The sequence below is a fragment of the Panthera leo genome, chromosome F2 (genome assembly GCF_018350215.1).
Source record: "Panthera leo isolate Ple1 chromosome F2, P.leo_Ple1_pat1.1, whole genome shotgun sequence".
Classification (NCBI taxonomy): Eukaryota; Metazoa; Chordata; class Mammalia; order Carnivora; family Felidae; genus Panthera; species Panthera leo.
This window is the reverse complement of record NC_056695.1, coordinates 43,569,795-43,594,367: the sequence shown is the minus strand read 5'-3', so window position 1 is coordinate 43,594,367 and position 24,573 is coordinate 43,569,795. Positions and strand designations below refer to the sequence as shown.

Below are 24,573 nucleotides of genomic sequence, written 5' to 3'. Positions count from 1 at the left end.
AGAAACTCAAAATGGATGAAAGACCTAAATGTAAGACAGGAAGCCACCAAAATCCTTGAGGAGAAAGCAGGCAAAAATCTCTTTGATCTTGCCTGCAGCAACTGCTTACTCAACACGTCTCTGGAGGCCAGGGAAACAAAAGCAAAAATGAACTACTGGGACCTCATCAAAATAAAAAGCTTCTGCACAGCGAAGGAAACAATCAACAAAACTAAAAGGCAAGTGACAGAATGGGAGAAGATATTTGCAAATGACATTATCAGATAAAGGGCTAGTATCCAAAATCTATAAAGAACTTATCAAACTCAACATCCAAAAAACAAATTATCCAGTGAAGAAATGGGCAAAAGACATGAATAGACACTTCTCCAAAGAAGACATCCAGATGGCCAACTGACACATGAAAAAATGCTCAACATTGCTTATCATCAGGGAAATACAAATCAAAACCACAATGAGATACCACCTTACATCTGTCAGAATGGCTTACATTAACAACTCAGGCAACAACAGATGTTGGCGAGGATGCGGAGAAAGAGGATCTCTTTTACATTGTTGGTGGCAATGCAAGATGGTGCAGCCACTCTGGAAAACAGTATGGAGGTTCCTCAAAAAACTAAAAATAGAACTACCATACGACCTAGCAACTACTAGGCATTTATCCACGGGATACAGGTATGTTGTTTCGAAGGGACACATGCACCACCATGTTTATAGCAGCACCAAAAATAATAGCCAAAGTATGGAAAGAGCCCAAATGTTCATCGATGGATGAATAGGTAAAGAAGATGTGGCATATATATACACAGTGGAGTTTTACTCGGCAATCAAAAAGAATGAAATCTTTCCATTTGCAACTGCATGGATGGAACTGGAGGGTATTATGCGAAGCGAAATTAGTCAGAGAAAGACAAAAATCATATGACCTCACTCATTTGAGGACTTCAAGAGACAAAACAGATGAACATAAGGGAAAGGAAACAAAAATAATATAAAAACATGGAGGGGGACAAAACAGAAGAGACTCAGAAATATGGAGAACAAACTGAAGGTTACTGGAGGGGTTGTGGGAGGGGGGATGGGCTAAATGGGTAAAGGGCATTAAGGAATCTACTCCTGATATTGTTGCACTATATGCTAACTAATTTGGATGTAAATTTAACAAAAATTAATAAAAGAAACACAAATTATAATTAATGAATAAATTTTAAATAAAAATATTTAAATAAAGTGAACTTAAAATTTAAATTTAAAAATGTTAAATATTTTTACAAAAATAAAACAATTTGCATTTAACATTGAGTGTCCATCTGCTCGCCAATTTAAATTATGGATATTAGATTTCAAAAGTGTTATGCCTAAATCAATAGTTACTCAAATTTATGAGGAATACATATTATTTAATATCGCAGATATAAAATAATGTAGCGTGTCACCATGTACAACTCTTGCAAATGCCATGCTTTATTCACAGGTATGTTCAGGGCCACAAACTGGGACACGATGAGAATCAAGAAAAAATGCTCAACACTTCTGGGGAATAATAGCTCATTAATGCAAGAATCTATTGCATTCTTGATCTCTGAGAGGAAAGATTTGACAAGTTAATGAATTTGTCTTTTTTTCTTGAGTACTTCTGTTCTTCAAGTCTTCATGCTCTTAGGTAGTGTCTATGTTCACAACATTCAGATACAGTCTTCTCTCAAAGGCAAGACCTGAGGAGCAGGGCGTCCTTGGAGCCTGGGAGTGGAGGCTTAGAGTCATTGGTCACGCTGTGCAAGCCCTGAGCACCAGATCCCTGGTGACAGAAGCAACCATATATCCCTCATGAAATTTGCTGTTGGTGTGTGTTTGTGATATGTGTAGCCCTCTAAAAGCACAAGGCCCCTCTTTCTCGGGCCAAAGCATGGCGCTGTTGAAGCCCCACCTGCTATTCGTTGAAATGAAAATGCGCCAGTTAGACTCAATCCATCCACACGGTGAAAGCTAGAAAGGTTTGCTGTTCAGAGAATTTGTTTGTCTGAGGTAATATTTGGCTTGAATTTTCTAGATTTCAGCTACATTTTATCAGCTCCATGATCTTGAAAAAGTTATTTATGAGTTGTATAACCAGGTTTTCTCATCTCTAAAATGGGGGTTAAAATAGGACTAGCATCGATGCATCGAGTGAAGATTAAATGAGAAGATGCATATAAAGTTCTTAGCGGTATAACTAGCCCAGGGTGGGTGTTAGTGATAATGGTGATGATGATCTGGATGGCAAGTCAGAGCTTGGTGGAAATTCACGTTCCATTACAATTTCTGGGATAGACTGGCTGGTACTTAGAGTTAAGAGAACTAAATAGACTAGGGTGTGACTTTTATATCATGAAGATGTAAGGCACAGCTAATGTTCTTTCAATCTGGAAAATAGAACAAGGCTCTCTGAGGTACCGTCCAACCCAGAGATACTGCTTGAGGAGACCCAGAATAACCACCAGTGGTATTAAGAATGTCAGGTTCTCTGAAGAGCTTGAGTGCTCTTAGGATATGCTGCAAATATATGAGTGGTTACCTGCCAAGTTTCAGGATCGCAGGGAGGCCTTAATATCCAGGGAAAAGTTCTTTGCCTGATTTGAGTAACTGATTGATTGGAAGACCTGCTTTGAGGAGAACTGAGTTGACTTATCTCATTTCGTGTACAAAACTCCATTAACATTTGCTTTCCACCATTCCTTTGCTGAACTATGGACCATTTAAGGGAGAGAGAAGAAAAAAACTTCAAAGGTAATTTCTTTCAGCTCCAAAAATGGTCTTGGGTTTTCTGGTTTAACACAGAATTGAGAAGTAAGCATGCATCATTTATTTCTATGCAAAAAACATTCTTCACTTCAAACGGCAATTAGTGATAACATTTCTATCTGGTGTCGTGATGAGATTTTTATGCTAATCATCACATAGCAGTAAATTAATCATTTGGGCACAGTTAGAGAGAATGTATATTTCATGAGACAGATATAGATATCAAGATCTGTTTGATATTTACTCAAGGTAAATGGGAAGCATCTCGAATTATTATGAAGGAAGCATACTGAGCAAATAGAACTGCGTGGCAATGAAATGGATGTGGTGTAGAAGCATGAGGATTTTCAAAACACTCTTGGTGTCATTAGTGTAATTATTGTGAGGAAGGTGGAACACTCTGGGGAACCTAAACTCCAAATCATTCGCAGACACATCAGAACCCTCAAAGCCACATCTTAACGAAGTCAGGGGCAAAATCAGCAATCGACCTCCTTTCCCTGAATCCCCTCCTTTTTCTGTTGCAGAATTCACCTTCTTCACATTATACAGTATTTAAATGGTTTCTCTTCTCAATTTGCACTTAAGTCTACTCAACCAAATGAATCAGAAAAGCAACTTGACCCTGAAGTCAAATTGGAAAGCTGCTGTATGCAGAGGAAATAGGCCACCACTCAAATGATACACCATTTCTTAGCAGATGAACAGTTCCTTTTACAACAATTTATGGAAAATAAGAGAATTCTACCTAAAAATGTCTATAGCTATAGTTATTCAATAGCATGTGCCAGGCTCCACAACTATCTAGTAGACCTAAGCAGTTAGGATGTGCATGTTCTTGTGAGTTTTTTTTCATATTCCTTCTTCCACCCTTCTATTTTTCCAACTCCCATGTACTTCTCCATATCTCCTATATTACTAGTGCTACTGATAACCACATTCACCAACACACTCCCCTGCCCGCAATATTCACAATGTCCCCCAACCTAGCTCCTCTAATACTTCTCCAGTAAAGCAGCAGTAGGGGGTCAGTTAGGAAATGGGCCAATTCCGCTATCGTTTGGTCCTGTATAATTCTTTCCCCCCGCCCCCAGGGAAATAAACAGCTCTCTGGGGAAAGGCAAAGAGACGAAATAAGATCTATTTCCTAAGAGCCATTTCCAGGATATAGGCAATGGGTTCTGATAATTCATAGATGCTGCTTATTTTTAATCTCAGTCTTTGGGCAGTTCATGAAATCCCTGAGATCCACATTCCCAAATTAGAATCAAGTAGTGAGAAAGGAATGAACCAAAATGTACAAAACATAAAATGAATATGGTTGTATACACTGGACAAAAATTAGTGATTTGACACTCACTTCTGGCCAAGCAGAAGTAAAAAGGACCAAACTTGTCTTTCAATATTAAACAAAAATCCAAATAAAATGTATGAAACAAGACAGTGGACATCAGGAAATGAAGGACATAGGTGCCCAAGAGACAGAAACAAATAGGGTGAGCTCTATGCTGGCCCTAGATTACTGCCTTGAGAGTTGCAGTTGCAGTTCAGAGAAGGAAAACCCAAACAGAGAGCAGCCAACCGAGTTTAAGGAGAGGGATCTGAGTGTTCACAGAGGAGGCCAAGGCAGCTAGAGTTCATAAGATACACTCTCAGAGAGGGGAGAGTTTCACAGAGTGAGAATGTTAGAGACCTGCAGAGGGTCTCCTCACCCCTCCCCTAAATCTGAGTTCTGAAAGTTTTGATACGGAGGTGGTTGTGTGTGTGTGTGTGTGTGTGCGCGCGTGTGTGCATGTGTGCGTGTGTGTTATTATTCAGTTGTGGAAGTGTTTTAATTTCAATTATGATTTCTTCTGTGGCACATGGGTCACTTCTTCATTTCATTAAGTCACTTATTTTCCAAACATATTTTTTTAGTTGATTAGTCCATTGCGGTAGTAAATTTGTTGAGTTTTTTCTTCTTATTCCATTTTTGGAGATGTTGTTCTGTTGTTTTACACTCTACCTCTATTTTTTTTGTGGTTACCCTAGAAAATTTAACATTTATATTTAACTTGGTAAAGCCTAAATTTAGACAGTACCTCTATTATCTTCTAGAGCAAGACAAGGACCTTAGGACACCAATTCCTGTAACTTCTCTTTTCATTTATATGCTATTCTAGCCAATTATCTTCTTTCTTTTCAAATTATAGATATTATTTTATTTAGTTCATGTTTGTTTAAAATATTTACCAACTTCTTTGCTCTTAATTTCTAGTGAGCTGCCAGACTGAGGTGATCAATTAGGACAAGGAACCAAAATGAAATTAACAATCATGCTTTTATTACTTATGCAGATAACAAATGCAAGATGTAAGAATAGGCACCAGTTCCCCAATGTTCCATTTTCCTCGCACCAGGCAAGGGTCAGGTGAATCAGCACAGATGGAGGGGAATCTTACTGCCAAAGAGTTCTGAACAAAAGACTCCTGCCATTTTATGGATTGGGATGGGGCTAGGGAGAAGGGAGGGGAAATGGCTAGAAGTGAAAAGAACCAAGTCAGAGTAGACAAAAGTGTCTTAGTCAAGATCCCCAATAGGGAGGCCTCTGAATGGAGTTGTTGGGCTTGAAATGCAGATTATGTATGAGTCTGGCTGGCCAGTAGGTCCTAAGTCCTTGACTGCAACTCTCTTCAGAAAAATATAACGTACCAGTTGTGTACTAAGTCTTGTGTGAGGATAGCTTTCCTCCATGAGCCCTGCTGGGCTGGTCTGCCCTGCCCCTTGTAATTGCCTGTAGATGAGTCTAAATGATCACACATAGATTTTTGGTGTGGAGCCAGACTTTTCACTTCTTGTCTATTAGTCTTCACTCTAGGGCCATTTAATTTTTCCAGGAGTAGACATTTTCATATTTCCTTTATCAAAGGTCTGTTGCTGGTAAACTCTCTCAATTTCTGTTTACCTGAAAACATCCTTATTTTGTTCTCGTTCTTGTATGCTATTTTTGCTGAGCATAGAATTTTTAGGTTGGTAATTGTCTCCTAGCATGTTGAAGGTATCTTTCCAGTGTCTTCTGGCTTGCATTGTTGCTGTTATTAAGAAGTTAGCTATTATTGATTTTTGCTCCTTTTAAAATAATCCCTTCTCTCTTGTTTCAAAGATCTTTTCTGTGGTCTGTAGTTTCTCTATAACATGTCCTAGTGTAGATTTCTTTGCATTTATTCTGTTTGGGATTCACTGGGCTTCTTGACTGTGTGAACTGATATATTTCATTATTTCTGGAAGTTTTTCATTTATTATTTCTTCTTATTCTTGTAGTTTTATTTCTTTTATTATTGTTTGTCTTATTTTCTCTTTTATGCAACCCTGATTAAATATGTATTAGATGATAACTCTATCCTTCATATTTCTTAACCTCTCATTCATATTTTCTGTGTTTTTTCTTTCTGTGCTAAATTCTCATTAATTTTTTCACTATTCTTTCAGTTCATGAATTCTCCTATCTGCAATTAAACTGGTCCCCTAAGTTTAAATTTTTACTTATAATTGTTTACATTTCTTTAAGTTCTATTTTTTTTTTTTTTTTTACAATATGCCTGGTCACTTGTACTCTCATATTGAATTTTCAATCTCTTCTTTTGCTTCTTTAAACACAATAGATATAGTTTAAAAAATTCTCAGTCTAATAATTCCAATATCAGAAGACATTGTGGTTTAATTATGTTTTGTATTCTTAGTTTGTTCTTGGTCAGAATGCTACGGTTCTGTATTTGCTTTTGTTTTTTAAATTTTTTTTGCATTTGACTGTGGGTTAATATTTATTGTAACTTTATCGATGGGAATTTCTTTGGGCCTTCTACTCAGCACTTATTCAATAATGGTAATTTTCCTTGCAGTATTGAAATTTATTTTTAGTTCACCATTGTATTGAGGTATAATCCTTTGAGATCTCAGTTTTATTGGGGGTTCTCTAGTATCCCTAATATGTCTTTGAGATTTGTCTACAGTTCCCTGAGCCCTGAAAAGCAGTGAAATGGAAGTGAAGTTTACCACCTTCTGCAAATTTTTTCATAGAGAAAGCTGATTTAATGTGCTATGTATCTCTTTTGGTTCATGCCTTCACTTAGTTTTTTGTTTAATATTTTTTTAACTTTTAACCACTATTTATATGTTTAAGAGAGTGTTTCTCAGATGGTATCCAGAATTTTTAGTGTAAGGGTCAAAGTATCACTTTGCTGCCTTGCCAGAAATGAAAGACCTACCCTATCCATCAATCTTTTTAATTATTACCATTAATAAAACTGTTACTTTGTCTTTTCCTTCTGGAAATTCAATTACATGTATGTTAGACCATTTGCTATCCAATTACATGTATATTAAATCACATATGTATTAGATTACAACTCTTGGAAGATCATTTTGGTGTTTGTTTGTTTTCCTTCACTATTTCTTTCCTTAGTGTTTCAGTTTGGGTACTTTTTATTGGCCTAATTTCAAGTTCATTCTTTCCTCAGCCTTGTTCAGTCTGCTGAGGTACCCAATAAGGAAATTCTTCATCTCTGATATTATATTTTTTATTTTAGCATTGGCATTTGACTCTGTTTTATAGTTTTCATCTCTCTGTTAAAATTCGCCTTCTGTTCATGTATGTAGTCCTAGATCTTTAATGTATCCACCAAAGTTATATCAGATCCCTCTCTGATAGTTCCAGCATCTAGGTTATCTTTTAGTCTGGCTCTCTCATTTGCTTTAACTCCTGACAATGCGTTTACTTTTTCTTGCAGTTTTTAAAATTATTAAAAAAATTTTTTAAATAATTTTTAAAGTTTATTTATTTTGTGTGTGAGAGAGAGAGTGACAGAGCGAGCAAGGGATGGGCAGAGAGAGAGAATCTCGAGCAGGCCCTGTACTGCTAGCACGGAGCCCAGTGTGGAGCTCACACCCATGAACCGTGAGATCACGACCTGAGCTGAAACCAAGAGTTGGTTGCTTAACCAACTGAGCATCCAGGAGCTCCATTAAATTATTTTTTTAAATTGAATACTGGACACTGTGTGTAGAAGAACAGTAGAGATTGTTCCCAGAGTGGATGAGGATCAATCTTTTTTCTCTGTTAGAGCCTATGAGTATTATTTGGCCTTGCTGAGTCTCAACCTTGTCAACAGCAAAATGGGAATATGCCCCAACTTCATAGAAATCTTTTGTGAAATATATAAAACATCAACAGTATATTTATATTATTGTTTACCTGGTGATAGACCTTATTTTGTATCTTGAGTAAGGCAACTAGATTATACATACTTGGTTTTTATCTCCAAATGGTGACATTTTTTTCTTTTAATTAAAAAATCACATTTCATTAAAAAATTCTAATGACATAAAAATGTAGAAATTAGAAAGCCAAATGTCTCCATACATTCAATGAAGACCATATTACAATTGTGTATTCCTCTACTCCTTCGATAAATAGCATACAAAACTGGGGTCATTGTATTTGACTTAATGTTCATCAATACACACATGAAAAGCAGAGATCTTCCAAATATTTATCCAGTATTTACTTTCAAAGTAGAAACAATATTTTTTACAGGTGGTATAATGAAATGTCCCAACTGTGATCTCTACTATATGCGGATTCTATGTTGGGTGGGGGTCATTTATTCCTCTAGAAACAGAATTTGCAAAGTATCAAGAGAGACGGTAATAGAAAGTATGAAAAAGTAGTGTGCTTTGAAAATGGACTAGGTCAGATGAAATTGTTAGTTGAAGAAGGACTTCCTGGAGCTGCAGACTCAGGATTCCTGGCCAGAAAGGACAAGCATGCTTTCTTTCTTGCTCTTGCTAAGACCTGGGCAGCATTTCCTCCATGTCTGCAATGACGTAAGAGACAACAGCCCAAACAGCGGCAGCAACATTCATCTGCTTTGGATCCATGATAGTCATGGTGTCTCCACGGGAGTGATGGAAGGAGAAATATTTATATAGGTCATCAAGTAGACTGGCTCCTGGGGAGAAAAGAGGAAGAATTCTTAGTGAAATATTTTGACAGAGATTTCTGATTAGCTGTTCAGAAACCATTGCTACTCACTCTTCCTGCTCCTACGATGCAGGCCACAGTGGCAAAATCATTACTTTCCCAGCTTCTCTTGCAGTAAGAAATGGCCATGTGGCACCATTCTTACTACTAGGATATGAGTGGCAGGCTATGAAGAGTTCTAGGAAAGCCTTTGCTGACAAGAGTCAGGAGAATGCCCTAGTGCTGCATTAAAGAAGATGAAAAGTTTGGAGCTGAATGGGGCAAAAAGCCCACACACTAAAAATGTCAGAGTTGAAAGAGAAAAGGAGCTAGGAGTTAGAAAATACTGGTAGCCCGTTGAACATTGCCTACTTCTGGACTATCTGCTACATCAAATAAATAAATAAATAAATAAATAAATTAAATAAATAAACAAACCTTCACTTGTTTAAGTAACTGATACAAATGTCCTATTTATTTATGAAAAGATAATATCTTCTTCTGTATCTTCAAGCGTGAAAATTATGTGCCTTCCTAGATGCAAAGAAAGCCCACACTTTTTTGCTCAAGTTTTTCTTCTCCAATGATTCACATACTTCCCATGAGATTTCCCAGCAACCTCCAAGGGCACCAGCAGGCGTCTCAACCCAGTTAAGAGCTTTCTTCTCTCTCTAGAGAGGCTTTTGTCTAGCTTCAGCCATGAACCACAGCTTTGGTGAGGCTTCACTGTCCCTTTGTCATCCTTCAGAAGATCTTGGACCCAGTTTGTAGATTCCAACTGCAGGTTTTTAGCCTCTGGTCTTATGTATGTATGTATGTATGTATGTATGTATGTTTGTATGTATGTACTTATTGTTAACTATACATACATAAGATTTCAAAGAACAGAAATGCATATCATGATGGATGACAATACAAAAAGTAGGAATATGTTCACAATCCAATGCAAGAAAGACATTATAAGTACCTTTGAAGCCCATTTTATGAGCTCCCTGCCCCTTGTAGATCCTTTTCTCCCTCCAGGGGTACCCACTTTCCTGTTCTGCTTGTATGTTAATCACTGTTTGCTTTTTTTAAAAAACAGTTTTATCATATACTTATATGGCATTACAAATGAATGAATGAATGAATGAATGAATGAATGAAGTATTTATTGTTTAACACTGTCTGCCTTTGAAACATATACACCAGATATGTTTCTGTGACTTGTTTTTTCTGCTCATTGTGTATAGCTGCAGTATTTTCATTTTTTATTGCTGTACATTGCATTTATTGCATTGCATTTATTTATCCATTTTCCTGATGATGGACATTTAGGTTGTTTCCAGTTTTTATTATTAAATGTTGCCATCAACATTCTCTAGTGTCTAAATAGAGGAATGAAATTGCTGGGCTATAGAGCAGATGTGTGTTTAATTGTATTGTGTAATTCCAAAATGTTGCCTTTTTCAATGTGCACTGCCACTGTCAGTATATGAGTCTTCCTCTTGTTTCATATCCTCTCTAGCATTTGGTAATATTAAACTAACATTGCTAATCTGGTGGGTATGAAATATTATCTCATTATGATTTTAACTTTATTTTTTAAAATTATTAATGAGACTAAGCAAGTTTTCATATATTTTTTTATTTATGTTTTCTCTTTTGTGAAATGCTTGTTCATGCCTTTTGCCCATTATAAATTGATTTGTGTTTTCCTATTGATTTGTAGGAATTCTTGAAATATTGTAGATACTAATATTTTCTTGGTAGAAGTTTATACAAATCATTTCCCAGCTTGTGACTCTTTTCACTCTGTTTATCATGTACTTTGCTGAATAGATTTTTGTATTTCTTCTTGAATTAACTTTGGAAATTACATTTTTATGTGTGAATTTTGCCCAAATATTGAAAATAATCTGTACAGCTATCAGTTATATCCTGTTTTTATCTCTGTTTATGTCTGCATGTATAGGAATGCACTTCTTTTCATTCTCCATATTAGTTATTTAATAACTTCTCTCTCTTTTGTTCATCAGTCTTGCCAGCAGTTTATCAGTTGTATTAGTCTTTTGGAAAAAAAAGAGACTTTTTTTTTAATATATGAAATTTATTGTCAAATTGGTTTCCATACAACACCCAGTGCTCATCCCAAAAGATGCCCTCTTCAATGCCCATCACCCACCCTCCCCTCCCTCCCACCCCCCATCAACCCTCAGTTTGTTCTCAGTTTTTAAGAGTCTCTTATGCTTTGGCTCTCTTCCAGTCTAACCTCTTTTTTTTTTTCCTTCCCCTCCCCCATGGGTTTCTGTTAAGTTTCTCAGGATCCACATAAGAGTGAAGCCATATGGTATCTGTCTTTCTCTGTATGGCATATTTCACTTAGCATAACACTCTCCAGTTCCATCCATGTTGCTACAAAGGGCCATATTTCATTCTTTCTCATTGCCACGTAGTACTCCATTGTGTATATAAACCACAATTTCTTTATCCATTCATCAGTTGATGGATGTTTAGGCTTTTTCCACAATTTGGCTATTGTTGAGAGTGCTGCTATAAACACTGGGGTACAAGTGCCCCTATGCATCAGCACTCCTGTATCCCTTGGGTAAACTCCTAGCAGTGCTACTGCTGGGTCATAGGGTAGGTCTATTTTTAATTTTCTGAGGAACCTCCACACTGTTTTCCAGAGCAGCTGTACCAATTTGCATTCCCACCAACAGTGCAAGAGGGTTCCCGTTTCTCCACATCCTCTCCAGCATCTATAGAAGAGACATTTCTTTTTAACACTCTCTACCATATAGTGGTTTTTCTTCCATTGATTTCTATTTCTATTTATTATTTTCCTCCTTCCTTCTTTGGCTTTATTCGCTTTTCTTTTTCTAACATCTTGAGTTGAGTGTTATGTTCATTGCTTCGCTGCTTTCTCTGTCTCCAGCACATACAGTAAGGTTACCATCCTTCCTATTGTTGCCTTGGCGATCTATATCCCACCAGTTCTGATGAGTATTTTCACCATCGCTCAGTTCTAAATATTTACCAATTTTTAGTTTGAGTTTTCTCTTTGACTCATGAGTTAGAATGTGTTTTGTAATTATTAAAAGTATGCGGATTTCCCTAGTTATTTTTTCATTATTGATTTCTAATCCAGCTTATAGAGAATGCAGGCTGTATGATACAGATTCTTGTAATTCTATTGAGATTTTCTCTGTAGTCTAATGTATGATCCATTTTTATAAATGTTCCATGTGTGGAAAAGAATGTGCTTCCAGTGTGTGCTATATATGCATGAGATCAAGCTTGTTAGCTGTGTTCTTTAAATCTTTTAACACCTAATTGATTTATTATCTATTCAGTCTATCAATTTTGAGAGGTTTATGTGGAAATGTCCCTCTGTGATTTTAGATGTTTTTTTTTCTTGTAGTTCTAGCAATTTCTTTGTTATATATTTCAAACTTATACTATTAGGGGCATGCAAATTTAGAATTACAGCTTGCTGATAAATTGAACATCTTTATTAATGTGTAGTCATCCTCTTTATTTTTAGTAATGCTTTTTGTCTTGAAGTTAGTTTTTCTTAATATTTAATATAGCCATATCTTCTTTATTTACCCTCATATGTCTTCTTTCATCATTTTACTTGCATTCTTCCTCGCTCCTTGTTTTTAGAGGTTTCTCCTATAAAGACTTTAAAGTTGAATTAAAATTTTTTTTTTAACGTTTATTTTTGAGACAGAGAGAGACAGAGCATGAATGGGGGAGGGTCAGAAAGAGAGGGAGACACAGAATCCGAAACAGGCTCCAGGCTCTGAGCGGTCATCACAGAGCCCGACGCGGGGCTCGAACTCAAGGACCGCAAGATCATGACCCGAGCTGAAGTCGGACACTTAACCGACTGAGCCACCCAGGCGTCCCTAAAGTTGAATTTTAAAAATGTAGTCTAACAATCTGAATTTTAACTGGACAGTATAACTCACTTGTGTAGATTGTGAATATTGTTAAATTGAATTCATTTATACCATCTTAGTTTTTTTAAATTTTTTTAATGTTTATTTATTTTTGAGAGAGAGAGAAAAAGAGAACAGGGGAGGGGCAGAGGGAGAGGGAGACATAAAATCTGAAGCAGGCTCCAGGCTCTGAGCTGTCAGCACAGAGCCTAACGCTGGGCTCGAATCTACAAACTGAAATCATGACCTGAGCCAAAGTTGGACACTTAACTGACTGAGCCACCCAGGTGCCCTTATATCATCTTAGTTTTTGCTTTCTATCTGTTAATTTTGTTTTCTACGTTTGTTCCCCCCCCTTCTTTCTTGCCTTCCTTTGTGTTGATTTTTTTCCCTTTTATCATTCCTTTTATCCCTTCCACTCTACTAGTTTGGAGATTACACACTTCATTTCAATTCTGTCGGTGGAGACCTTAGAAATCATAGCTCACATATTTAATTAAAGTCAATCAATATCTTATAAGAGGACACTAGGGCCTCTTTTGTCTCCTGTCCCAGATGTACCCACTGCTCATTAAAAATCATGATTCAAAAAAACAGACATTGCCAGATACCCTCAAACAAATGCCAGGCTCCAGAGTTTTTTTTCTATAGATTCTCGCTTATAATTTTTCTCCTCTGAGAAATTCCCTTACTTTGCCTTACTAAGCCATGCATTATAGAAAGACAATTATTGTTGTACCCAACAATTATTTTTGGGGGGAAGAAATCTGTCTACAAACTTCTTTTTTTTTTTTTTTTAAATTTTTTTTTCAACGTTTTTTATTTATTTTTGGGACAGAGAGAGACATAGCATGAACGGGGGAGGGGCAGAGAGAGAGGGAGACACAGAATTGGAAACAGGCTCCAAGCCATCAGCCCAGAGCCTGACGTGGGGCTCGAACTCACAGACCGCGAGATCGTGACCTGGCTGAAGTCGGACGCTTAACCGACTGCGCCACCCAGGCGCCCCTACAAACTTCTGATCTACATGTTGGCAGAGTTGTCTTCCCCCAGTCCTCTACTTCCTACCCTGTGAACTGGACCCTGTTCTTGTTCCTGAGAACTTTCTGGTCTCAGGTTGCTGTTTAGATTTTCTCTATCCCAACCCAAGTTTTAAAAGCTTTGTCCTGAGGAGCGCCTGGGTGGCTTAGTTGGTTCAGCCTCTGACTCTTGATTTTGACTCAGGTCATGATCTCAAGGCTCATTCAGAAGATTGAGCTCCATGTCAGGTTCTATGCCGACAGCTTAGGGTCTGCTTGGGATTCTCTCTCCCACTCTTTCTGCTCCTATCCTGCTTGTACACTCTCTCTCGCTCTCTCTCTGAAAATAAATAAACATTAAAACTTTGTGCCAAGGTTTTCCTCTACCTATCTCCCCTAACTCCTTGCTCTGAAGTAGGATTTGGATTTATCTCCATGCATATTTCACTTTGAGTTTAGCTATGATGCTATTAAACATAACACAAGCCAGTTAGGGAAAAAATAAGTATAAAAGAAAACTCAGCTCTCACCTTTGATGACTCACCAACTAATGACTCCAGTGCCTGCCAGGAAATATCCAAAACAGGGTGTATTAAGTTGACAATTCCTCTAAAACCCTTCACCTGAGTTGGGGAGGTGTTCTTCCAATACAGTGATTTTTCTTTCTAAAACTAGTAAATCATGTTTTATATTAGCCCAGTGGCTCTGAAAAAGTGGGAATCTCACCATCATCCAGCCTAATAATGTAAAACCTTCAGTGGGTGGGCTGGAGTGGGGGTCCATAAATATTCAGAAGGCTCAATCCAATTCAATTTGATGAATACTTGAGTTCCTACTATATTCTAGGCAGTGGTCTAAGGACTAAGACAGAAATAAAGGTGAAAAAGACACAGCCTCTCCTCTCAAAAGACAGCTTTTGAGGCAGAGTTCCACAAGGAAAGGACAAAGAAATAGTGGATGGCTCATATAGCTGAATGACCTTTTTTGACCCCTAGACTTGGTCCCCTGGTTGTGTGAACTCCATACTTCTATTATCATTATCTCCACTTTCTTTTGTCATAATTGCTTGTTTCACATCTAATTTCCCACTATTTTGTAAGCTCTCTGAAGGCAAGTCCTCTGTTTTGTTCTCTACTCTGTCACCAATACCTGTAACATAGCATCAAATAGAAGATGAATGTATATTTGTTGAGTGATTCAATGAAATTGGTCAATTTTATGACTGAACTGGGCCTTGAGGACGCTGTACCAGTCAGAGTCCCCATAGGAAACAGATGGGATGCTCTAAGAAGGTAGCTTGGAGAATTTGGTGAAAGGATTATTTACAAAGAGTGGTCAGGGTTAAATAAAACCCATAAGGGATGCTGACCTAGGACTGGCAACAAAGAGAGCCATTACCACTCCTAGGCCTAAAAGGCAAAGAAGAAAGCAGCTATAGCTGCCGGAAAGGGTCACTGGAAGAGCTGTGGCTATTTGTGGAAGCCAGGGAATCAGCTTCTTGCTGGTGCCTCTCATATCCTATTGGGCCTCCCTATGGCCAAACCCAATCATAGGCTAGATGGAAGGTGTGATTTGTTAATGTAGTCCATAACAGCCTTCAGGGCCACAGTATAGGGTAGAGAAAGGTGAAGATTTATGTGGACTGGTAAAAGAAAATTTTAATGTAAGTACTCAAGATGTCAACAGGCAGAGATGCAGTGCAGACATTCCAGGTGAAAGAGGATGTGAGCACTCCAGTTTGGGTGGCGTGTGTGTGTGTGTGTGTGTGTGTGTGTGTGTGTGTAACTTAAGTTAATTATTGGCAGATAAAGTTGGCAACCAACTGGGGAAGGTCCTAAATATAAGGACGAAAAGAGACTGAATGTAGTTCATAAATGGGGATGCCTTGGGAACCAATGGGCAGGAAAGCAGGGAGACTGGAGTTGCGCCTTAGGGAGATGCTCCAGAAAAATGTAGAGGTGGACTTGTATAAAAACCACTGTGGTGAAGAGAAGGTTGGGGAAGAGGTGTAGTCCCGGGGACAGGTGACAAAGATCATGGCCACATGATGATATCCCAGTCTCTGAAATTCTCTGGAAAGCATATGGTGGATGAAGACAAGCAAAATTCCCAGTGAAAAGGCCAGAGGTCCATTTTAAAACCAGAAGATTCTTTATGTCATGATCTCACAGCACACCCAGGGGAGACAAATCTGTGTGTTTACTTTGGTAGGAGCGAGAAGCATGTTAACAGAAACCATGACATTTTAGAACCAGCTGAAGCTGGTGAGGAGCACATGCTCTGAGAGCATCAGGTGGATGTCAAAGTCATGGATTAAGGACAAAATCAAGGAGTTGAAAGAATTAAAGTCACCAATCGTGGATGGAAGATGAATTAGAGTTGTGTACATTAAGAAACAGGAAAGGACGTTTAGTTCCAGCAGACAGAGTATGGCTCACTTGGGGCTGTTTTCCTCAAATCCAGGGCTTCTTAAAGACACTACATGATGCCTGACAGGAAAGATTCCAAATTCCACATTGCAAAAATAGAAGCAAGATATACTTATGGATGCCCTCTCCAGGCCTCCGAAATTCCCTCTCAGTCTCACACTGAAAGAACTTGCCTGCCAGATGGGTGGGAATTTGGCTGCCTCCTCGTAGAGCTAGAGCATTAGGGAAGGCATTTCCTCAGAGATCATCGAAGTTCCCACGAACATTTTACAAAACTAAAACAGCTCCAGAAAATCCGATATTACCAATAAGAATGCTGATAACCACAAGGAGATATGAGGTGGGCCTGTTGGCTGCCTTGCAGCTTTGTCTCTGCAATTCCAAGGAGACATTTTATCAGTGACAGCTACTAATCTAAAAGACCAGCACTGAGGGAGAGCCTGGATTTCAATTTCTGAGAGCACCTGACATACTCTCATGGGTGGAGGGAATGTTAACTATCCCCAGGGATAAATTGCAGTCTCTTTTGACAGGTATATGAGCTCTGAACAGGGAATCATCAAATGCTTTTTAGAAATAGAAAGCTGGTAGGAAGGAGCCTGCTCTGAAGGCCAACATTCACCCCCTGGAAATAAACTACAGCATTATTAGGCCAGTTCACTGTTAGGAAATTATTTCTAAGGGAGGTTTGGAATTTAAGGATGTGAAGACATATCCTGGAGTATGCCAGCCAAGCAATTGGACCTATGTAGGGAGATACAGTCGAGAACACAGGGATTAGAGTCAGATAGGCCTGGGTTCAAATTCAAACTCTTCTGCTTAACAAATGGGTGACTTTGAGTGAATCACATAAGGCTTTTCAGCCTTAGTTTTCTCACTCATGAAATGGGGCTACTGAGATATGACTTTCAAAATTCTGGTGAAAATTAGTAAGCATTCAATTAATACTTTATTATAGATGTTATATACCCATCATAAAGATGACCCAATATATACACAGCAGTTTGATCAATTAAATGCAACTTGGAGCGATTAAAATTCTAATTTAATAAATTAAAGTTCTGGCAATTGTTCTTAAAGATGAAATTGCTGGACTCTGATGTCTATTCTATATGACCCTACCTTAACTTGGTTTGGATTATTTTTCCTTCTCCTCCCTCCTATCCCCTTCTTTCTACTCCTCTCTGAATCTTTTCTATAAACATTCATCTCAGAAAATATTTTCCAGCTGTGTGACTGGGTGAAGATGGTCCAATGAATATTGTAAGAAATACCCAACCTGCCCCATACTGTTCCCAGCAGATTCCAATCTTCACAGAGAGATCTCAGTAATGACTGTGGTCTGTGCAGGATATTGGAACAAGATTGAATACCTGCTAATTCCTGAAAAGATGGGTGGGCAAATACACACAGATTCTCAAAGCCCCCTCTTATTTTAGGTTGACTCTCATTCATATGTAATCAGTGGATTTTCATGTACACAAATTAAGCAATTCATGTAATGGGAAGTTTTTAAAAGACATTTGAAAGCTTTGGAAGTTCAAGTCTGTTATTTCAGTGACTACGCTGGCTGCCGCAATGTTGCATGAAGGATGCACTAACAGGCAAGCAGCTGTGGAAAATCCATTCCTCCTTTATAAACAGATCTTGAACAGTCTGGGGTATGCAATTTAATTGCAATGGAATGTATTACAGACATTCCTCTGATCATAATTGTGGGGTTAGAAAAGAATGTTATGGTCTTAAACTTATTCCCTGCAAGAAAATGGTCTCCCTAGAATCTATAAAATCTAAAAATAGATTTAAAATTTAATTAAAATTATTTCTTTGAGCAACACTATCAATGAAAAAACATTATTGCCAAACAATTAAAAAATCAGTTCATGGAATTTGCAGACATTTAATTTTTGTTTTCAAAAGGGGCAGCTTTATCTCTACCGTATTAAATCTCATTGAAAATTAGGGTGAGAAGCAGCTAATTAATAGCTTCCTAACTCATAGCTCTCCAGAAGAGAAAGCAACTTATAAACAGGAAAGGAAAAAAAAAAACAGTAAAAGAAAGGAAAGGACTGAGCAAGGCAAGAAAGAGAAGGGAAAAACGTCTCCAATCAAAACCCCATCAAAAGTATTATAATTTTAGTTTCTACATTCTTAATTTATCCAAGAATCGCCAAGTCTGTGCTAAAAAATTACAGGTATAAGCCTGCACCTTCCATCTCTTTGTAAAACTTGGACTGGCTGCTGGAACAACTTTGACCACATAGCTTAAGTCAATACCAACAGACCTGGTGAACCTCCAGTTCACATATACCTAAACTCTGTGATAACGATTCATCTTTCCATCAAGTTGAAGAACTATATAGCAATGGCAAGACTAATTAATCACTGCTGCATTAAGCTGATACTACAGGCTTTCCCAAAGCGGGAATAATAAGGATACCATTTTGTTGAGTGCTTCCTGTGTGCCTTAGGCTTTATGGAGATTATTTCATTTAATTCTCCCAGTGACCCCAGGAGGGAATGATCATCATATGTCATTAGAGTCAGGATTCAAATCCGGGTGTCTCTGTTCTAAAACCCATGCTCCTAACCAGTTTTCTGTACCTTCTCTCACTGCCCTATCCCAGGTATCTCTAACTACTTTCTCCCCAGTGGGAAACTATTTGCACAATTTACTCCATTCACTGCTCTGGTCCCCCCAGTACTCATTTCTACCTCATGACATGGAGATAGAAATTCAAACTGGAGGTATCCTTGACCATGAAACAGAGTGAAGACTTGAATTATGTTAATACAGTGGCAGCGACTATCTACCAGAGCCCCATCTGTCACCAAGTCCCCTGCTGTATCTGGACGATACTCTCACAGCTGGCCAATCCTCCTGAGAGTTCCCCGACCATTCTGCCTAAAACTCACACCTTCCCTCTGATCACTCATTATCCTCCTTTCTATTATCTGAAAGTATATTATTCTTATAATGGTTTTATTATTTGCTGCCTGTCTTTTCCATTGGAATATAAGTTCCCCAAGAGCAGGACCTTTGTCTTTTTGTTCCAATTCCCAATGCCTGGCATATAGTAGATGCTCATTAAATATTTGTTGACTCACTAAATGGATAAATGAAAGAATTATTAAATATCAAATTGGACAAAAGCTGAGATGAATACTGGCTTCATCCTCCTTTTCTACAGCAACTTTTGGTAAGGCAATCCTACTTTCTGGGGATTCTACTATCAGCTCTTTCCAAGCAGGTTCTCATTGTCAAAGACATATGATATTTCATACACAGGCTGAGATCTAAATGTCCTATTATGGATTACACAATATGCTCCTATACCTTTCACCACTGTTACAGAAATTAACCACAACTTGAAAAAAGGCAAAAAGATGGGGAGCACATCTTTTCAATGTCATTCAGGGGCAAAGTCCACCTAAGAACTGTCTAGGAAAATGTTCTTAGTTTGACTCACTGTTTACTATTGACTAAAGGTCACAGACTTAGTGAATTTATATTTTAAATTGTAGATTTTTGTCTAGTAGAGATGAAAATGATTTCTGTCCCAAAGAATAGATAATCCCAAACATTACAATTTATTGGCCACTAGGATATTAACCAGTTTAAAAAATCTAACCTAGCAATCTTATCCTAATATTTCTTTATTAAATTGCACACATTTAGTTTCTCATATGTTCTGTAAATTGGTATTAATATCTTACTGATTTCCTCATTAACTAATTGAATCAAATCTTCGACATGTGTTTATTTTGTATTTGCATGAAAATTATAATTTTTACCTTTTAGAAAATTATAGCTTAATACCACCCATCTATAAATCTTAAAAGAACAATTGCATTCTCATGTCTCAAAGGATAAGTTTCTTACAAAGTCATCATCTGTAATTTTATCCATGAGTACTTTAATATGCAAGAGCATTGAGCAAAGTGGTTACCAACACAAGACCTGGCCTTCTGTCTTCTCCCCGTGTGGTAGCAGATGGTCTCCGGGTATGAGGAGATCATGGGGAGAATAAGTATAAATTTTACACACATAAACACACAAACATACATATAAATATAGGTGTATATATAGATGTATACATATATAAAATATAGAGAGAGTCTATATCTATATCTGTATCTATATCTGTATCTATATCTATATCTGTATCTGTATCTATATCTATCTATATCTACGTATCTATCTGCGTGTATAATATTGGGCTTGTCCTTAACACCTCCTGACCCCTTAATATCCTTATTTCTTGCTTGAACTGCCTTCCAACTTTCACATGACAGTCATGATTTTACCATTTAGAAAATTATAATTTAATACCATCTACCTAAAAACCTTCAAAGAACAATCACATTCACATGTGATAAGGTCCTTATCTTTGAGTTTATGATTTTAGGTGTGTGCATGTGTATTTATATCTTCACATATAGCTATAAAGAAAAACCCACACCACCGTCCTTCTATCTGGTTTTGGAACACAAAATGACATTGACACTTCTTTGGAGAGGGGTAATTTTGAATCTTACTCATTTTTACATATTGGTCCCAATTTATTATTCTCCCTTTGTCCATACAGAACTTATCGTCCACTCTTCTTTCATGGCCTGATGTTAGTAAAATTCCCACCTATTTGAGCTAATGTGACTCCGTGTAATTGCTTTTCTGCAGTTCTCTCCACACTTGGGGAATGATGCTCACTAAGAAAACATCAGTAAAAATTGTTTCTGACAGAGCACACTGTGAGAACATTCAATGTATATGGGTCTTTGACTTGAAAAGACTCTGAAGATTGTTTCCAGTGTGGTGTTTATAAAGAAGGTCTTAAAATCATCACAGGTTTTCTATGTGCTCAAATGAACAGATTATGATTTGTGGCTACAGATACAAAGAGGTTACAAATCCACTGTGCAGTAGAAGGCAGGTGTTGAGATATACACCTGTGTTTCTGCTCATCACCTCCCATTCTGTTGGCAAACAGAGGAAAAGGAATGAGACAAATTGGAAGTATTACATGGACATGTTGTTGTAGACCTACTTCCCTTACTGAATATTGATAATTCTGTAAGGCTGGTTGACAGGAGTACTGCAGGAATGCCTGGGTGACATGAGGGAGCTAGAACCACAATTCTGTCACCCACTATTCAATGATCATGATATGGAAAGCCAACTGGTTGATAAAAATATGTCCATTCATGAGAAAGATCATAAGGAAGACTCTATGAACCTCTGACCAATGATTCTCACTTCTGCATGGCCAGGATAACGCATTTATAAAATCCAAGGTTTATTATTAAGGACTTAAACACATAGTTAATAGGTTGAAAAAGAAATGATGACTTTTGTAAGAGGAAGCCTTGGCCTGTTTTTACAATCTTTACAATCTCTAAAAAGGTACCAAAAAAAAAGTTGTAAGCAAAGGAAAAGGAGGTATTTTACCTATTCAAAGAACCTTTGATTAAACTATGCTACAACCAAAAAGGTTGAGTTGCTGTAGAATTGAAGGCAATGTTTTGCTGTGCATAGAGAACTAACTGGCCATGAGACAAAGACCAGAAGCAACAGGTATTTCTATACAAGGAAGCCCACCTGAGAATTGGTATCATTATTTGGAATTGCAATCAGTCTTGAAAACCTGCAAAGACCCTTCCAGCTACACTGTGGATCTCCATTATCTACCCCCTCCTCCCAATAAGGAGGACAGGCTAAAATTGTCCCTTTTAGGTTACCTAATATAAATTCACAGCTGATTAAGCCATACTGATATACAGAAATCAGACTACTTGAGAGGGTATACCTATTAATTTTAGGTCATGTCAGGGTGGGCAGCCAAGGCCTCCACAAAATTCCTCTGGGGGCCTTTGTCAGAAGCAGAATTATGGGCTGGATGGACCAAGAGTCTACACTGAGATGGGCTCTTTCCATTTCCAGATAACCATAGTGTCAAAGTCACAAGAAGCTATGCAATGGAAAATAGGAAATAAATACATAAAAGAAAGTGTTACTACTAAAAGCAATCCCATCTGAAAACAGGCTATATTAAAAATATAATAAAATTTAGGTACTAATGAATAACATGCATCATGTCCAGAAACCAGGGGGCAGGTTTGGAGGTAGCTTAGGCCAATGAAGAAAATTGATCTGGGAATGAGAGTCTTTTGATTTCTTTCTATTCTTCATATTCATTTATACATCAGACAGCACAAATTTATCCAAAATAGGTGTGTCCATGATTTTGTGTAAGGCAGGTGGTTACAAAAAGATGACAAACTACTTGGCTAACGCTGCAAAATATCAGTGAAGCTTCTTCCACCTTAGCTTCTGAGGGAAGGACAAGGAGAACAGGCATATGGTGAATAATTCTGGCCTTAAGCCATAATCCTTGAAAACAGAGCAAAATTAGATGTTGGTAAAAATTTTGGTGAATATTGGCTCAGTTATTGAGCTTTTATTTTATTTATGCAAATAGGCTTTTTCATTCTTGGTCACCTGAGAGGTTCACATTTGGCAGCTAAATGCAGTCCCTTTAGTTGACTATCTGCTAAAAGGATGATTTTTTTTTTTACATAAAACCTTCTAAAATATAACCTTCTAAAAATTATTATTCAGTGAATAAGAAAAAATAGGCCAAACATGAAAAGCTTTCTGAATTCCAAAACAAAAGAAACAAATGTTTAAGAAGGAGTCTGGAAATGAATATGCTTTTAATGCAAACACATTTCACTTAAAGTAAAACATCAGTTCAAGGCACATCCATTAAATGCCAACACTCATGATAAGATTCTGGCCCATGGCAATCCACTAATAGGGAATCTACAAGGCTGAGGTACAAATTTTACATTTAAATGTAGCTAAATTCCAATGCTATTATGGTTGACCCTCATTAATGTAATTTTTAGGACAATCCTCATAATGAAGAAATAGTGATTATTCTCAGTAGCCACCCAAAATATAATTACAGCACATTTGATTAAATGCTTCTGTGGTGAGATAAACTGCAATTTACACATTTCTGTGTTCTTTAAAAAAAAAAAAAGGCTGATGATGATAAAGGAAGCTAATGCTACTTTGTGGGGTAACATGTTATTAGCTGTTCCATCATTCATACTCAAACTCCAGAATTATCGGGTAAGGTAAATGGTGCTTGAGATTTGCTGCTACAGACCCTGAAACAGTTCCCAGCACAAACTTTATAAATAACACCAGGAGTCCTGCTGTTTCATCTCCTGAGTCATTTTTCCGAAAGCAGCTAGAATTCTTGACAAAGGTGTAAGTATGCTGTCCTTTACTAACTAATTGAACTGGTAAGAAGACGGATTCTGAAGGCTATGGAACATGAAGCATGAATTTTTTCTTGCTTAATTTCATACAGAAGATGTAACGATCGTCCAGTTATTGTAACTAGTGGAGTGACTACTCGAGGTGATCACAACAACATTTACAGTGCACTCAGCGCTGCAGAGCAAGGCAGACACTAGGGATTCTGCCAAACATGACTTGGATATAAGGTTTTGAAAAGGAGATCATATTCACTCATCTGGTATCTACTGAGCTCCTACTGAGGTCCAAGTACCTTGCTAAGCCCCAGGCAAACGATGTCGGGCATAACTTAAATGTGTCTGCTCTCATGGAATTTCATGGAACCTTCAATCTAGGAGAGTACATCTGCAGAAATGAGATTAACGAACATAAGATTACATCCCAAACTGCTTGGGATTCCACAGATGAAGCTTAAAAAGGAAAAAGCCTCATTCTCCCCAAGTTACTGATTTTAATGTGGTAAAGACTATTTAGAAGCATGTTGGAGGGTGACAGAGGCCCTTTCACTACGGACATGGTGCAGACTGGGAAATGGTATTCTTCCTTACTGTCTCTGGGATATTGGTTCTTTACAATGACATATCATTTAATGATGAAAAAGGTAAAAAAAAAATCATAACCATAATTGTAGCCAGGATTTACTAAGTGCCATGGCCTTAACTAAACATTTGACATTCATTATCTTATCAAATCATCGTAATGCTTCTGTAATTATTATTATCCTCATTTTATAGATGAAAAAACTTGGGCTTAAAGGTTATGATGATGATTAGAAGTGTAAGAGTCTGGTGAAAGGATCTGTAGACTTTTGTACCTTGTGCTGAATTCATCCCTTCATCTTAAAGATGAAGACCACAGGTCGGGGAGTCTTGGCTGCATGGAGTGATGTGATAGGGCAAGTCTATGAATCTGCCTCCCTCAGAGTACCCATGCCCACACGACCACCCATCTTTTTTCCCCAGGGAACGTCTACTATGAACATGTGTTTTTTGAAATTCCTTCTATTAGATTCAATAATAGAATGTCTGACTCGTACATCTCTAAAATTATATCCTTCCCTTGCTTCTAATTCAACCTTGCATGTGTGGTA

General features: G+C 37.6%; 1 protein-coding gene across 3 annotated transcripts in view; it reads right to left on the bottom strand.

The window, feature by feature from the left end:
* Window positions 1-8,302: 8,302 nt before the first annotated feature.
* Window positions 8,303-24,573, bottom strand: part of CPQ (carboxypeptidase Q) — a 342,815-nt gene continuing 326,544 nt past the window's right edge. Inside the window, exons 7-8 of one of the 3 annotated variants that reach the window (XM_042923472.1) lie at window positions 14,255-14,287; window positions 8,751-8,768 (exon numbers count right to left, since the gene is read on the bottom strand). In XM_042923472.1, the coding sequence (XP_042779406.1) occupies window positions 14,265-14,287 (23 nt within the window). In that variant the 3' untranslated portion in view covers window positions 8,751-8,768; window positions 14,255-14,264. Of the gene's footprint in view, window positions 8,769-14,254; window positions 14,288-24,573 lie in introns of all 3 variants that reach the window. The other 2 variants (XM_042923470.1, XM_042923471.1) reach the window with 2 other exon arrangements.